This window comes from Rhinolophus ferrumequinum, chromosome 11 (assembly GCF_004115265.2).
Source record: "Rhinolophus ferrumequinum isolate MPI-CBG mRhiFer1 chromosome 11, mRhiFer1_v1.p, whole genome shotgun sequence".
Lineage (NCBI taxonomy): Eukaryota > Metazoa > Chordata > Mammalia > Chiroptera > Rhinolophidae > Rhinolophus > Rhinolophus ferrumequinum.
Genome location: NC_046294.1, coordinates 45,970,591 through 45,984,018, shown reverse-complemented (window position 1 = coordinate 45,984,018; position 13,428 = coordinate 45,970,591). Strand labels below are relative to the sequence as shown.

The 13,428-nt window shown below is 40.7% G+C and overlaps 1 protein-coding gene across 2 annotated transcripts; it reads left to right on the top strand.

Moving 5' to 3' along the window:
* Window positions 1-650: 650 nt before the first annotated feature.
* On the top strand, window positions 651-8,626 carry TRIM6 (tripartite motif containing 6). Of its 2 annotated transcripts, none has more exons than XM_033120757.1 (7): window positions 651-1,097; window positions 1,574-1,669; window positions 2,258-2,488; window positions 5,923-5,945; window positions 7,301-7,401; window positions 7,690-7,716; window positions 7,953-8,626. In XM_033120757.1, the coding sequence occupies exons 1-7, from the start codon at window positions 666-668 to the stop codon at window positions 8,513-8,515; spliced, it is 1,473 nt and encodes a 490-aa protein (XP_032976648.1). In that variant the 5' UTR covers window positions 651-665; the 3' UTR covers window positions 8,516-8,626. The 2 variants fall into 2 exon arrangements, with proteins under 2 accessions (XP_032976648.1, XP_032976647.1); XM_033120756.1 differs by having other exon boundaries at window positions 675-1,097; window positions 1,574-1,690; window positions 2,297-2,488.
* Window positions 8,627-13,428: the final 4,802 nt, after the last annotated feature.

Sequence of the window (13,428 nt, the reverse complement as noted above, 5' to 3'; positions counted from 1 at the left end):
ACAAAGTCTCTGAACCCGTGGAGCTTATATTCTGATGGGAGGACAATTAAAGGTACATATTAGGTGGTGATAAGAAGAAAAAACCAGGAGGTAAGTATATGGAGAGTGATTGTATGGGTGGCTGAGCCTTAGCTAGGCTCAACAGAGCAGACTCTTCTGATAAGGGAACATGTAAGGAGAATCTTCTGATAAGGAAACATGTTGAATGAAATCAGAGTCATGCAGATATTAGGGTGAAGGGTCTTCCTTGCAGCAGTAACAGCAAGTGCAAAAATCCTGAGGCAGCAATATGTTTTGATGCTTTTAATATTGAGGGGGTGTTTTGGTGGGCTGAGAAGAGGTCAAGTAGATGGTGGCTCGCACAAACACTCCTCTCCACGTCCTCAAGTTGTCTCTCCATCCAGTAGGAGTGAAAGGAAATCATAATCTTTGCTCTAATGAGAGTGCAAATTGATATCTAATATTAGCTGGGGTAATGAATATGTTTGAAGGTAGAATGAGAAGCTCTTGGTACCCTAGGTGTCTGACCTCTTTGTCCAGGGTAGTCAGCATACCTTTTCCCCTCCCTCATTTTCTTATTCTGACCCTTTTTTGTTTGCCCATCTACCCAGGATCCTGTAAGCAGGAAGCAGGAAGCCAGACCTGGGCAGGCAGCAGCAAGGAGAATGGCTGCAATGACTTCAACATTACTGGTAGACATACAGGATGAGGTCACCTGCCCCATCTGCCTGGAACTCCTGACAGAACCCCTGAGCATAGACTGTGGCCACAGCTTCTGCCAAGCCTGCATTACGGAGAATAGCCAGGAATCGGTGATCGGCCAAGAAGGGGAAAGCAGCTGTCCTGTGTGCCAGACCAGCTACCAGCTCAGGAACCTACGGCCTAATCGGCACCTGGCCAACATAGCGGAGAGGCTCAGGGAGGTGGTGTTGGGCTCAGGGAAACAGCTAACGGTGATTCTTTGTGCGCACCATAGAGAGAAGCTGCAGCTCTTCTGTAAGGAGGATGGGAAGCTCATTTGCTGGCTTTGTGAGCGGTCTCAGGAGCACCGTGGTCACCACACGTTTCTCATGGAGGAGGTTGCCCAGGAATACCAGGTGGGAGCCCACACGGAAGGAAAGCAGGGAAGAACAGAGTTCTTGGCAGGAAATATTAACTTCATCATCTAGTCCTCCCGTGTAACTAAAGGAATGAACCTAGAAAATGCCACCTTGGCCAAAAGTAGAAACATTGCCTCTTTCTTATTGCTCAAGTTCAGCTCTTGAGCAGAGGATGCTGCTGGGGGCAAATAGGGGTCTGGATGGATTGAGTGTGGGGGAAATGTTGGCAATGAGAGTAAAGGACTTAAAGTATTTCATGGTCAGGTTCTTTCCCCAGGAGGAAAGAGAATCAGCCTGTTCGCATTGGTTTCCATCCTCTGGTTATAAAAGGTACTTTGGCCTTCTCTATTTTTCATCCCAGGGCAGCACAGTCTTCTTCTGATGTCAGCATAATCTCTATCCCATTCATTCCATGTCTGGGCACTGAAACAATTTAACAGTGGATCCTGGTTGACTCGATGTGTTTCTTCCAGGAGAAGTTCCAAGAGTCTCTGAAGAGGTTGAGGCAAGAGCAGCAGGAAGCTGAAAAACTAAAAGCTGTTATCACAGAGAAGAGGACACACTGGAAGGTAAAAGAGATTACTAAATGTGTCCTGGGACAGGAATCTGGGCATGGTAGTCAAGGGCAAGGAGATCTGGTCCTGTCTGTTCCCAGCTTGGCTAGAAGAGCTTTCCTTTGCCTCTTCCTTCACTGCAGCCCTTCCAAACAAGGGTATTGTTCTTGGTGCAGTGGGAAGAGAGAAGGAGAGTTAGCAAATGAACATATCAAAAGAGAACCCAGGTTTTTTAAGACAATCATATAGGAGAGGAACCATGGCCATTGGCAGCACCTAATTCTTGATTCTGGACTTTGTTCTACAGTTTCAAGCTCTGAAACTTAGAAAGGCAGATTAGTCATGGCCAGTCTTTCCTATCTCAATACTCAAAATTGGATGGGGAGACAGCTTGAAATCTAAACCTCACCCAGGAATCCAAGTCTATATCTAGGAGGCCTAGATAAGGCTGCCTGGGGCTAAGGTTCTGAGAAGAGTGGGAGGGAGAATAGAAGGAAGAGCAGGTTCTGTAGAAGCAGAGCTGAGCCTGACTCACCATCTCTTAGAGAGGAGGCCCTCAGATCAGTAGACTAGTAGCCTCTTTCTCTCCCCATGTCCCTGAAGAGTCAAATGGAACCTGAGAGACACAGGATCCAGACAGAGTTTAATCAGTTGAGAAGCATCCTGGACAAAGAGGAGCAGCGGCAACTGAAAAAGTTGGAGGAAGAACAGAGGAAGGGGCTGAGTATTATAGAAGAGGCTGAGGATGAGCTGGTCCACCAGAGCCAGGCACTGAGAGAGCTCATCTCAGATCTGGAGCGTCGGTGTCAGGGGTCCACAATGGAATTGCTGCAGGTAAGACTCACGAAGGAGCCCCCGATCTGGGAGTCAGGCCAAAAAGATGCTAACTTTCTTACCTCTCTGACATGAAACTATATTCTGTAGGGTCAAGAACAAAATTCAACCCTATAGTGCTTCTTCCCTATTAAGCTGTGCAGAAGTCATGGATAAAGCATAGGTAATTAAAAGTACAAATGCTAAGGGGATGTCTCACTTTTATTAAACAGTGGTCCACAAGTTCATTTGATACTGCGGAGAAGATCTGTTGTATCCAGTGATGTTGTATAATGGCATTAATCAATTTTGGCATTATTGACATTGTGGGCTAGAAAATTCTGTGCTGTGAGGGGCTACCCTGCACATTGTAGGATGTTTAGCAGCATCCCTGACCTCTACCCACTGGATGCCAGTAGCACCCACCCCCAGCTGTGACAGCCAAAAATCTCTCCAGACACTGCCACATGTCCCTTGGGGGGCAACATCTCTCACCTCCTCACTGTTGAGAATCACTTGTTTTTTTTCTTTGTTTGTTTGTTTTGTTTTATTTTATTTTTTACAAATTCTATTGGGGAATATTGGGGAACAGTGTGTTTCTCCAGGACCCATCAACTCCAAGTCGTTGTCCTTCAATCTAGTTGTGGAGGGCGCAGCTTAGTCCAGTCACCGTTTTCAATCTTTAGTTGCAGGGGCCGCAGCCCACCATCCCATACGGGAATTGAACTGGCAACCTTGTTGTTGAGAGCTCGCGCTCTAACCAACTGAGCCACCTCGCTGCCCCGCCATTAGGCACTTGTCTTGATGCTGTGTTGGGATTTGTCAGGTACTTACACCCAGCTTAGTCATGGGCAAACATATACCAAGCTCAAGTACTTAGAGATTCTGTAATCACCAGCCCTTCTTTGCTTTCACTGTCTTCTCTAGGGCAGAATCATTTAACATGTAACATAAGTTTGATCTGGTCATTTAAGACAAAAAGAAGGCTAGACTTCAGTCTGTGTGTGAGTGTATACGTTGGGAGAGTGCAAGGTGTGGCCACGCAGCAGCCTAACCGTCTGTTTCCTTGTATTTGCCCCCAAAGAAAGGAGAGTCTGTGAGACGAATCCTTTCAGGGACGTTGCTACACCTTTGTGTTTGCACCTTATGTCTCCCTGTTTGGCCTGAAAAAGATGGCTGGTCAGCCAATGATGAGTAAGATTCCCCATGGTGGGGACAACTCAAGTCAGGTGCAGTCAAGTGGGGACCAACAGGAGAACCCACAGGGTTCATAGAGGTGGGCACAGCCCCCCACCTTCCCCAGGCCAAAAAAAAAAGCCTCTGCCTCTGTGGCTGCATTCCTTCCCAAAACCTGCAAGGGAAGAGATTCAATGATGTGCTCTCCATGTATTCATATGTATATAGGTTTTGTCCCTTGGGGAAGTACAAACATCCTGAAACTTAAGGTTCTGTTGTCTGCAGGCAAGGGTGATTGGCTTGAATCAGTTTTCTATTATAGTGTATGGAATTCACAGATCTTGAGATTGACAAGCTTTATCTCCTTTGCTTCCCCACCTAACTAATAAAAGCTTATGCTTAGGCCCAATTAGGCACCACAGACTAGACCTTGAGGCTGCCAGTCCCTTGGCCCTCGCACTTAAAACTCTATTCATGGCTACTGTCTTTTCTTAAACTAGCGCTGCCCTCCTCACTCCCCACAACCCTCCTCATGCTGGACATGACAGCAAGGCATCAAATCTGGAGGGATTTGATGGAGGAGCTTAAACTTTGATGGTAGAAGTTGAAATCTGTGAAGCTGTTTTTTACGTAGAGTGAATACTGTGACATGAACTTGAGACAGAAGGTACCTTGTGGCATTCTGGAACTTTCAGGCTGTTCTGTATTTCCTTCTTTGCCTTCTTGCTTTCCTCTTGCTCTCCCTTTGCTGCTGGAATAATCATTTCTTTGCTTACTCTTGGGCCCTAGTACTGGGGTCTAGGGGCAGTTACCTCATACCTGTTGGAGCTTTTCCTCATTTACTGCTTCTGGTTTCACATCTTCATTTTATTCTTCTTGACCTTTTTGTCTTCTTTGATGTTGGGTTACTCTTAATGTTTCCCCCCCCCCTTGTTCTAGCCCCTCCACCGACTCCTCAAACTAACCATTATTCCATAAGTGCAAAGGGATCATCTATTTATATTAATAGTCTAGACACCTGTCTTGACTCTCACACCCATTAGTATGACTGCCCAATGGACATTTTTAACTTGAATGTTATCTCAGTGAATTTTCCTTCTCTTTTCCATACCTGTTTGACATTGTTGCCCATTAAGATTTAATAACTGGATATAAGCCTGCATCTTTGAAGTTGCAAAATGTGAACTCTGAGAATAAAGCTAACATAGGAGAAATAGCCATGCGGTGGCATGCTTATTGGGTCATTCGAGTTCCTCAGTACAACCATGCCATAAAATTGATACAATCCCAAATACTTGGTGTAAGTTGACACATCCACCTGCTCTATCACTTTCATATTTGAGCCAGTTTGAGTGTTTCTGAACCACAAATAGCCCCAATACAGAAAAAAATAGTTATTCTATGTTATATAGATCAAACCATCAGCCTTTTCTTCATTCATTGAGGAGTATAGAGCAGAAGTTAGAGAGACCAAATAGACCATGAGGCAATTCTATTCAAATAGAGCAGGAAGTGGCAGGGATGGTGGTAAAGAGCACGTGGGTAAAAGAAGTTAAGGGTATGAAATGGTCTAAGTGGGACATCAGCGTGAATATCAGGTCGTTTTTAGGACAGTACTTTGTCTTAATTTGCTGACTGTGTGGATGCTGGTATCATTGAGGAAGATGGAAGATAAGAGCAGACCTAATGTTTGCAGGAAAAGTAAGTTTTCTTTTAAACGTCTTGAGCTTGTGGTGCCCGTGGCTCATTTGCTGAGGTATATAAAAAAGATCTGAGCAGAAGTACAGATTTGAGGATCTTTAACGTGTGTGTGTTGAAATCAAGAAAAATAGATGAAGTTAGCAATGGGAGAGTAGAGGATTAGAGGAGGTGAGGTTTGGGAAACAGTCACATTTAAGACCACTGTGTCCTCAACCACCAGAATGTAAGCATTTCGAGGACAGAAATTATGACTTAATCATGTGAGATTCTCTAGATCCAGGCACAATGCCTAGTAAATAATAGATGATGTACATATATAACATTATACACACACACACAAAGAGTTGTAAAAATAAAGGTTCTAATGAATGAATTGAATCATTTCCTAACATCCCTACATGGGGACTAGGAACTGTCTGCTCTGAGTTCTTATCTTTATTCTGTGGACTCCATATTGGGACCATCTTTATTCCCGTCATGTCACTGGGTTGTAGGGATGGGATGAGGAACATGGATGAGGCTGTATTAGAGGGCACAGTCTATTACTCCTTGATTTAACCTATTTCTTTCCTCCCTAGGATGTGAGTGATGTCACAGAAAGGTATGTGCAGAACATGAGATGGTTCCTTTGGACTGACAAAAGATTCCTATACCCATAGGGTTATATTGTGGTCAGTGGGAGAGGGAAAAAAATCACAGGGTAGGGAAGATTTAGGACTGTGGTGTCTTAAGTTGCTCATCATAAGAATTTTGGGGTTTCCAAAAGTAAAGGGAATGGCCTGGTTTTTATGATAAGAGAATTTGGGTGATGGGAGGTCACAAACTGGAGGCAGCAGTGTCCTTAAGAATAAAGGGTTGCAGTATCATTGACTCCCCTAATACCCTGTGATAGAACTACTTTTCCTCTTTACCTGCTTTCAGCCCTGAGACCAGTAGTTTTTAGCTGCCTCAAAACAGGCAGGGCTTTTCTTTGCCCATGTATTTGATCAGAGGGAAATTTCTCATCTGCCTTGTTTCCCAACGTCCTGGAATCATCTCTTGAGACATCTGCTGTAAATTTCCTTTTCTACCTTGGCTTTGGAACAGTCCATGCTTTGCTACCTAGTTCTCCTCACATTTCCATTTTTCTCAGTTCCAATAAAAATAAAGACCTGAGGTCTTGAGAAGAGTGGTTTTGGCCCTGGATCAAAACAGGGTCTCCTCTCTATCACATACTCTAGAATCTCACCCATGAAGGTGACATCTAATGTTGCCCCCACACCAGGTACCTTAGAGCTCCTCACAGACACATGAAATATGGACCCTATTGTCCCTTCTGAAGTCTGCACTGTCAGTTTGGAGGTGAGGGCATCTCCTTTCTCCAACTGGTAAAATATTCCCAACACTGAATCCTAAGATGTTGCTCCGAAGACTTCTCTTTAGGCCTCTGGGAGACTCTAAGGCCTAAACTCAAAGACTCTTGAGAGAGGAGGCATTCGCTTGATGCTCCCAAAGTCCCACCAACAGGTTCTCGGTGTTCTGCCTGTCAGCACAGACATCTCCAGCCCCTCGTACACCCTCTAAGATGGCACTGACATTTTAAATAGTTTTGGGTTTTTTGTTTTGTTTTGTATTGTTTTTTGAGGCAGCAAAGTATTTCCCAGCCATTATTTTATTTCATTCTATACAACCTCTAAGATATATGTAGAGAAGAGAAAATTACTGCATTTTACAGAAACAATAACAAAAAATGAGGCTTTGAGGGGTTAAATCTTTGATCAAAGTTTACACAGATGGTGAGAAGCTAGTTTCTGGTTAGGTCTTCTGGCTTCAGAGTGGGGGCTCTTCGCAGAATGCTGCCGATTTTCTTCAGGGAAGAGTGTTGAAGTTCACCCATGAATCTGGGAGATGTAAGACAGCAGTGTTGGAGGAGCCCAAGGTCAGCAGTGTAAGAGATTCATAACGTCTGTTCTCTAGGAGTGAGTTCTGGACCCTGAAGAGGCCACAATCTCTCCCTACCAAGCTGAAGAGTGTGTTTCGAGCTCCAGATCTGAAAAAGATGCTGCGAGTGTTCAGAGGTGAGGAGACTGAAGGAACAGATTTTGGATGTGAGGTTATTATCGTAGTAAGAAATAACTGGAATAGAGGGTAGAGTTGGTATTTGAGAATAGTGGTGAAGAAAAGGTCAGAGAGGGAGGGACATAATGTGTGAAGAAGATGCAGTTCATATATAAGGGGGAGTGAAATGGCCAGCATACATACATCCTCAGAATTCCCTGCCACACTCCCTCAGTCAGGTAACGGGAGAAACATCAGACCGGAGACTGTTGATTCTCTACAGTTAGATTGACTGTTTATCATTACAGGGCTGACGGATGTCCAAAGCTACTGGGGTGAGTAGAAACGATGGCCTTTTAAGCTAACGTGTTGTGATCCTTTTTCACATGCTTCCCCCTCCCCACCCCCAACAGATCCCCACACACTCTCAGGTAAGATGTGGTGATAATTCTACCCATCTTCCCATCACATAGTTCCAATTCCTCCCACCCGCTTCCTGTGTTTCCTCTTCTCAGTGTCATAAGATCCATGCACCCATCCTCATCTGCTGATGTTGTACCTTTTCCCACAGTGGACGTGACTCTGAATCCACAAACAGCTAATTTAAATCTTGTCCTGTCTAAAAACCGGAGACAGGTGAGATTTGTAGGCTCCAAGCTGTCCGGGTCTCATCTGGAAGAGCATTATGACTGTGGTATCCTGGGCTCTCAGCACTTCTCCTCAGGAAAACATTACTGGGAGGTAGATGTGGCCAAGAAGACTGACTGGATCCTGGGGGTGTGCAGTAATGCAGTGGGCCCTCCATTCTCTTTCAACCAGTCTGCAAGCACTCGGAATGTTTACTCCAGATATCAACCTCAGAGTGGGTACTGGGTGATAGGGTTACATCATAAACACGAGTATAGAGCCTATGAGGACCCTTCCAGTTCCCTGCTCCTCTCCATGACAGTGCCTCCTCGCCGCGTTGGGGTTTTCTTAGACTATGAGGCCGGCACGGTCTCCTTTTTTAATGTCACAAACCATGGCTTTCCCATCTACACCTTCACTAAATACTACTTTCCTACCACTCTTTGTCCATATTTTAATCCTTGCAACTGTGTAGTCCCGATGACCTTGCGTCGCCCAAGCGCTTAAACATGCTGCTGTCCCCACCCACCTCGGAGCAGTACCCTTTGAGGCTCATCTGCACCTCAGTCTCCTTCCTGACCTATTTTCTGCTTCTCACTCCTTTTCTTTTGAACATTTACGCAGGGCTAGAATCATCCAGTGGTGACAGTGAACATCCTCGATTAAGTAATTTCAGATCTCATGACAGGTGGTGGGTGTCTTTCAGCATTTTACCATCAAGCGTGGTATTTAATGGAGATTTATTTATTTTTTGTCAATGCATGAGATCATATTGAGGAAGTTCTCTTCTCCTAATGTGCCTATAAGTTTTTGTACTGAATGGAAAATTGAATTTCAACAGATAATGTCTCTGTAATTACTGAAATAATCATGTGTAATTTTTATTCTGTTATTAGAGTACATTGATTTGTTTTAATTTTTAAATCTAACAAATTTCCTGAAATAAGTCACTATTATTCCTCATATACAATACTGGATTGGTTTAGGTTTTGTTTCTATCTGTTTATGAAAGAAATTGATCTGTAATTTCACATTCTTGTCACATTATCAGGTTTTATAAAATGCAATAAATAAGCAAAAAAATTGCTGTATTTTTGTGGAAGTATATATAGGATTGAGTACTAAAAACCATTATAATGTTCATTTGGGTGGCTTTAAAGTCAAATTAAAGAAAGAGATTCTAACTTCAGTTTTCACTACAACCTTCATGGATCTTAAAAATTTAAGTATAGTAATGGAAAAATTAAAACATCTTCCAAATGCATTGAAGTTAAAATGGGGGAGAGAGGGAAGTGATTGACCCAATACAGATTTTTTTTTTTTTTAGGAAGAGAATAATTTCTTTTAGTTTCTCCACATCCCCTTTCCTTTATGGTCAAACATGAACCATGAGTGAGCAGCTGTGGCTTTGGCTAGAGAAGTGCTGTATGCTTTTTGAGCCAACCATAAAAGAAATTACGAACTGGTTATGAGGGGGGAAACAAATATCAAGCAGTTGACTAGAGCTGGCTGTCTAATATCGTAGCCAAGAGCCACCAGGGGGCTACTGAGCAATTCAAATGTTACTAGTCTGAATTGAGATGTGCTATAAATACAAAATACATACCAAATTTTGAAGACTTAGTACAAAAACCAATGTTAAATATCTTATTAATAACTTTTATATTGTAAAGTGCAATGATAATACTTTGGATATATTGCATTAAATAGGATAACATATTAACTTTACCTGTTTCATTTTAATTTTTGATGTAGATACTAGAAAATTTAAAATTACATATGTTGCTGAGAATAGCCATGTGCCCCACCTAACTACAAGGAAGATTGTAAAAATGTCTACCTACATGTAATTTAGAGGGAATTTTCGAGGGAAGGAAAATGCAGATTTTCATGGAGACCTAGTGGTCTGTGTGTGTACACAGGACACTCAAAGGAGTGCCTGGAACCTTAAGCAACTCCTCTTCTGTAATGATTACAAAAGACCCAGAATCTTGGTTTTTCTCTGGCGCTATATTTATTCCATCCTGTAGCCTGAAGTTCATAAGGAAAAGATGGGAAGGGTAATGCTGTTCCCAGAGTTTTAGGCAAGTGGTATAGTTATCCTAACACTTCTCAGCAGTCTGTGCTTGCTAGAACTGGCATTTGCATTTGATCCTAATTTAAAGGAAATTTTTTGGAGAGGAGGGCTTTTTAAATATCTTTACTGTGATGTAATTGGCTTACAGTAAGTTTTACATACTTAAATGTACAATTTGATAAATTTTGACTTGTGAAACCATCATCATCAAGACAAGATAGATATCCATCCTCTTCAAAAGTTTCCTCCTGCCCCTTGGTAATACCTCCTTTTGTCTCTGCCCACTTCACCCCCATCACCTCGCAACCACTGTTCTGCTTTTTCTCTTTATCGTTTGCGTTTTCTTGAGTTTTATATAAATGGAATCATTCGATATTATTGTCTGGTTTCTTTCATTCTCTAGATTGTTGTTTATCAAGAGCCTACTTCTTTTTTATTGCCAGATAGTATTCCATTGTATCAGTGGATCATTCATTATAGCAATAGAATTATATTGTATGTAATAACTTATCCATTCACCTATTGATGCAAATTTGGATTGTTTCCAGTTTTGGGCTACTACAAAAACTGGGAATATGGCTGATACGAATATTTTTTGTAAAACTCTTTCAATAAACATAATTTCATTTCTTGGATAAATAGCTAGCAGTAAAATAGCTGGGCTATATTAGATATATGGGTAATTATTTTGAAGATGCCAAACTATTTTCTAAAGTGGTACCATTTTACACCTGGCTTCTGTTGCTCTACATCCTTGCTGTAATGTGGCTCAGTTTGTCTTTAATTTTAAACATTCTAATAGACGTGTACTGAGGTATCTCATTGTGGCTGTAATTTGCATTTCTCTAATACTCCTAAGGATACTCAGCATTTTTGTGTGTGTGTTTGAGATCTACATATCTATGGTGAAGGGTCTCTTCAAATTGTTTGCTCATTTTCTTTTTAACTGGATAGCTTATTTTCTTGTTACTGAGTTTTAAGTATTTTTTATACATTTTTGATACAAGTCCCTCATTATATAACTGATTTGCAAATATCTTCTCCCAGGGTGTAGCTTGCCTTTTCATTCCCTTAACAGTTTTTCAAGGAGCAGATGTTCTTAATTTTGATGACGTCCAGTTTAGCAAGTTTTTCTTCTATGAGTTGTGCTTTTGATGTTTTATCTAAAACGCTTGTACATTTTTGTCATATTTGTCCCTGCTTCATATGTTGATGCTATTGTAAATCATTTTGTCAATTTCCAGTTATTCGTTGCAATTTTATAAAAACACTTTGAAATTTGTTTATTGATCTTATATCCTAAAATCATGATAAACTCATTTATTAGTTTTAGTTGTTTTTAAAGCTTTCATAGGATTTTCTACAAAGATGATTATGTCACCTGTATCCACTGAGATGATCATATTTTTCTTTTGTTGTGTGTTAATATGATGCATTATAGTATCTGATTTTCAAATTTTAAACCAATCTTGCATCCATGGGGTAAGTGCCACTTAGTCATAATGCATTATTCTTTCTACATATTGAATTTAATTGCTAAAGTTTTCTTAACTATTTTTGCATCTATGTTCATGAGAAATAGTTGTTTTCTGTTTGTTTGTTTATGTCTTTGATTTTGTGTCAGAATAGTGCTGGTCTTGTAGAATGAGTTGTTCAGTATTCTCGCCTCTTCAATTTTATGGAAGCATTTACATCGATTTGGCATTATTTCCTCCTGAGAGTTTGGCAGAATTCCCCAATGAAGCTATCTGGACTTGACGTTTTATTGTGGGAAGGTTTTTAACTACTAATTCAATTTCTTTAATAGATATCAGGCTCTTCAAGTTATCTATTTTTGATTTTGGTAGCTTGTACCTTTTGAACGAATTTTCCTATTTCATGTAAGTCAGATGTCAGCAAACTTTTACTGTAAAGGACAAGGTAATAAATATTTTAGGCTTTGTGGGCCACATAGTCTTTCTGTTGCAACTAGCCATTGTGTTGTGAAAGCAATCATACACTAAAAGGAAACACGAGTGTGACTTTGTTTCAGTAAAATCTGATTTACAAAAATAAGTGACAAGCCAGATTGGGCATGCATGGCATAGTTTGCCAAACCCTGATCTAAGTTATCTAATTTATTAGCATAAAATTATTTATAATATTTATTACTCTTTTAGTATCTGTAGGATTTGTAATGATGTCATCTTTCTCATTCTTGATATTGGTAATTTGTACGTTTTCTCTTTTTTCTTAGTCTGGCTAGAGGGTTATTAATTTAATTAATGATCCTCTTAAAGAATCTGCTTTTGGTTTTATTGATATTCTCAATTGTTTTTGTTTGCTATTTCACTGTCTGCTCTTTATTATTTTCTTTTCTCTACTTACTTTGTACTTCACTTGCTCATCTTGTAATTTCTTTTTCTATATGATGGAAGATGAGGTTATTGATTTCAGGTCTTCTTTTCTATTACCAGAAAAGAAGGTCTTCTAACACCAGAGCTATGCATTTATTTCATTGTATTGCTTTAACTCTATCTCACACGTTTGATATGTTTTCATTTTCATTCATTTCAAGATACTTTCTAATTCCTCCTTTGATTTCTTCTTTGACCATTAGATGATTTGGGGACTATCTATATATGTTATTAATTTCTAATTTAATTTTGTTCTGATTCCAGTAGACACTTTATATACCTTGAATCTTTGTTAAGATTATTGAGACTAGTTTTGTGCTTCAGCATATGGTCTATATTGGTAAATGTTTCATGTACACTTGAAAACAATGTATATTCTGTTGTTGCAGTGATCAACAAATATCATGTTGGTTGATGATATTGCTCAAATCTTCTATATCCTTGTTGGTTTTCTGTCTACTTGTTTTATCAATTACTTTGTCCCTGGGTTGTGGCTTTCACAAGTGTTTCTTAGCTCACCTCCCCTTAGATGAATTAAAAAGGATCGAGGTTGTTGGAATTGAGTAAAAGTCCTTCTCCCTAGTTGAACTAAGGCTCTGGAAAAGTCTTTTCCAATGGAGAGGAGATGTTTGTTATGGGGAATGCTCTGGGCATATTTCAAAATGTGTCTTTTACCCTCCCCCTGCCAGAGGAAAAAAGGATTTATTTTCTTGGCTCCTCACTAAGGGAAACTGATTTGGGTTTCAGAAGGAAATTCCAAGAATATGTGGTGGTCCCTTAAGGCTGCTTCTCCCAGGAATATCTCACTCTAAATTTAGTCCATGCTTAGCCTCCAGCAATTCGTCAAAATGACCATTTTTAATGCTCCTACCTGTCTGTTTATGGCTCCTGCAACTTTTTCTCCAGGTAAGTAGATGTAGGTTGTTATTCTCTGTATTTATTCATCG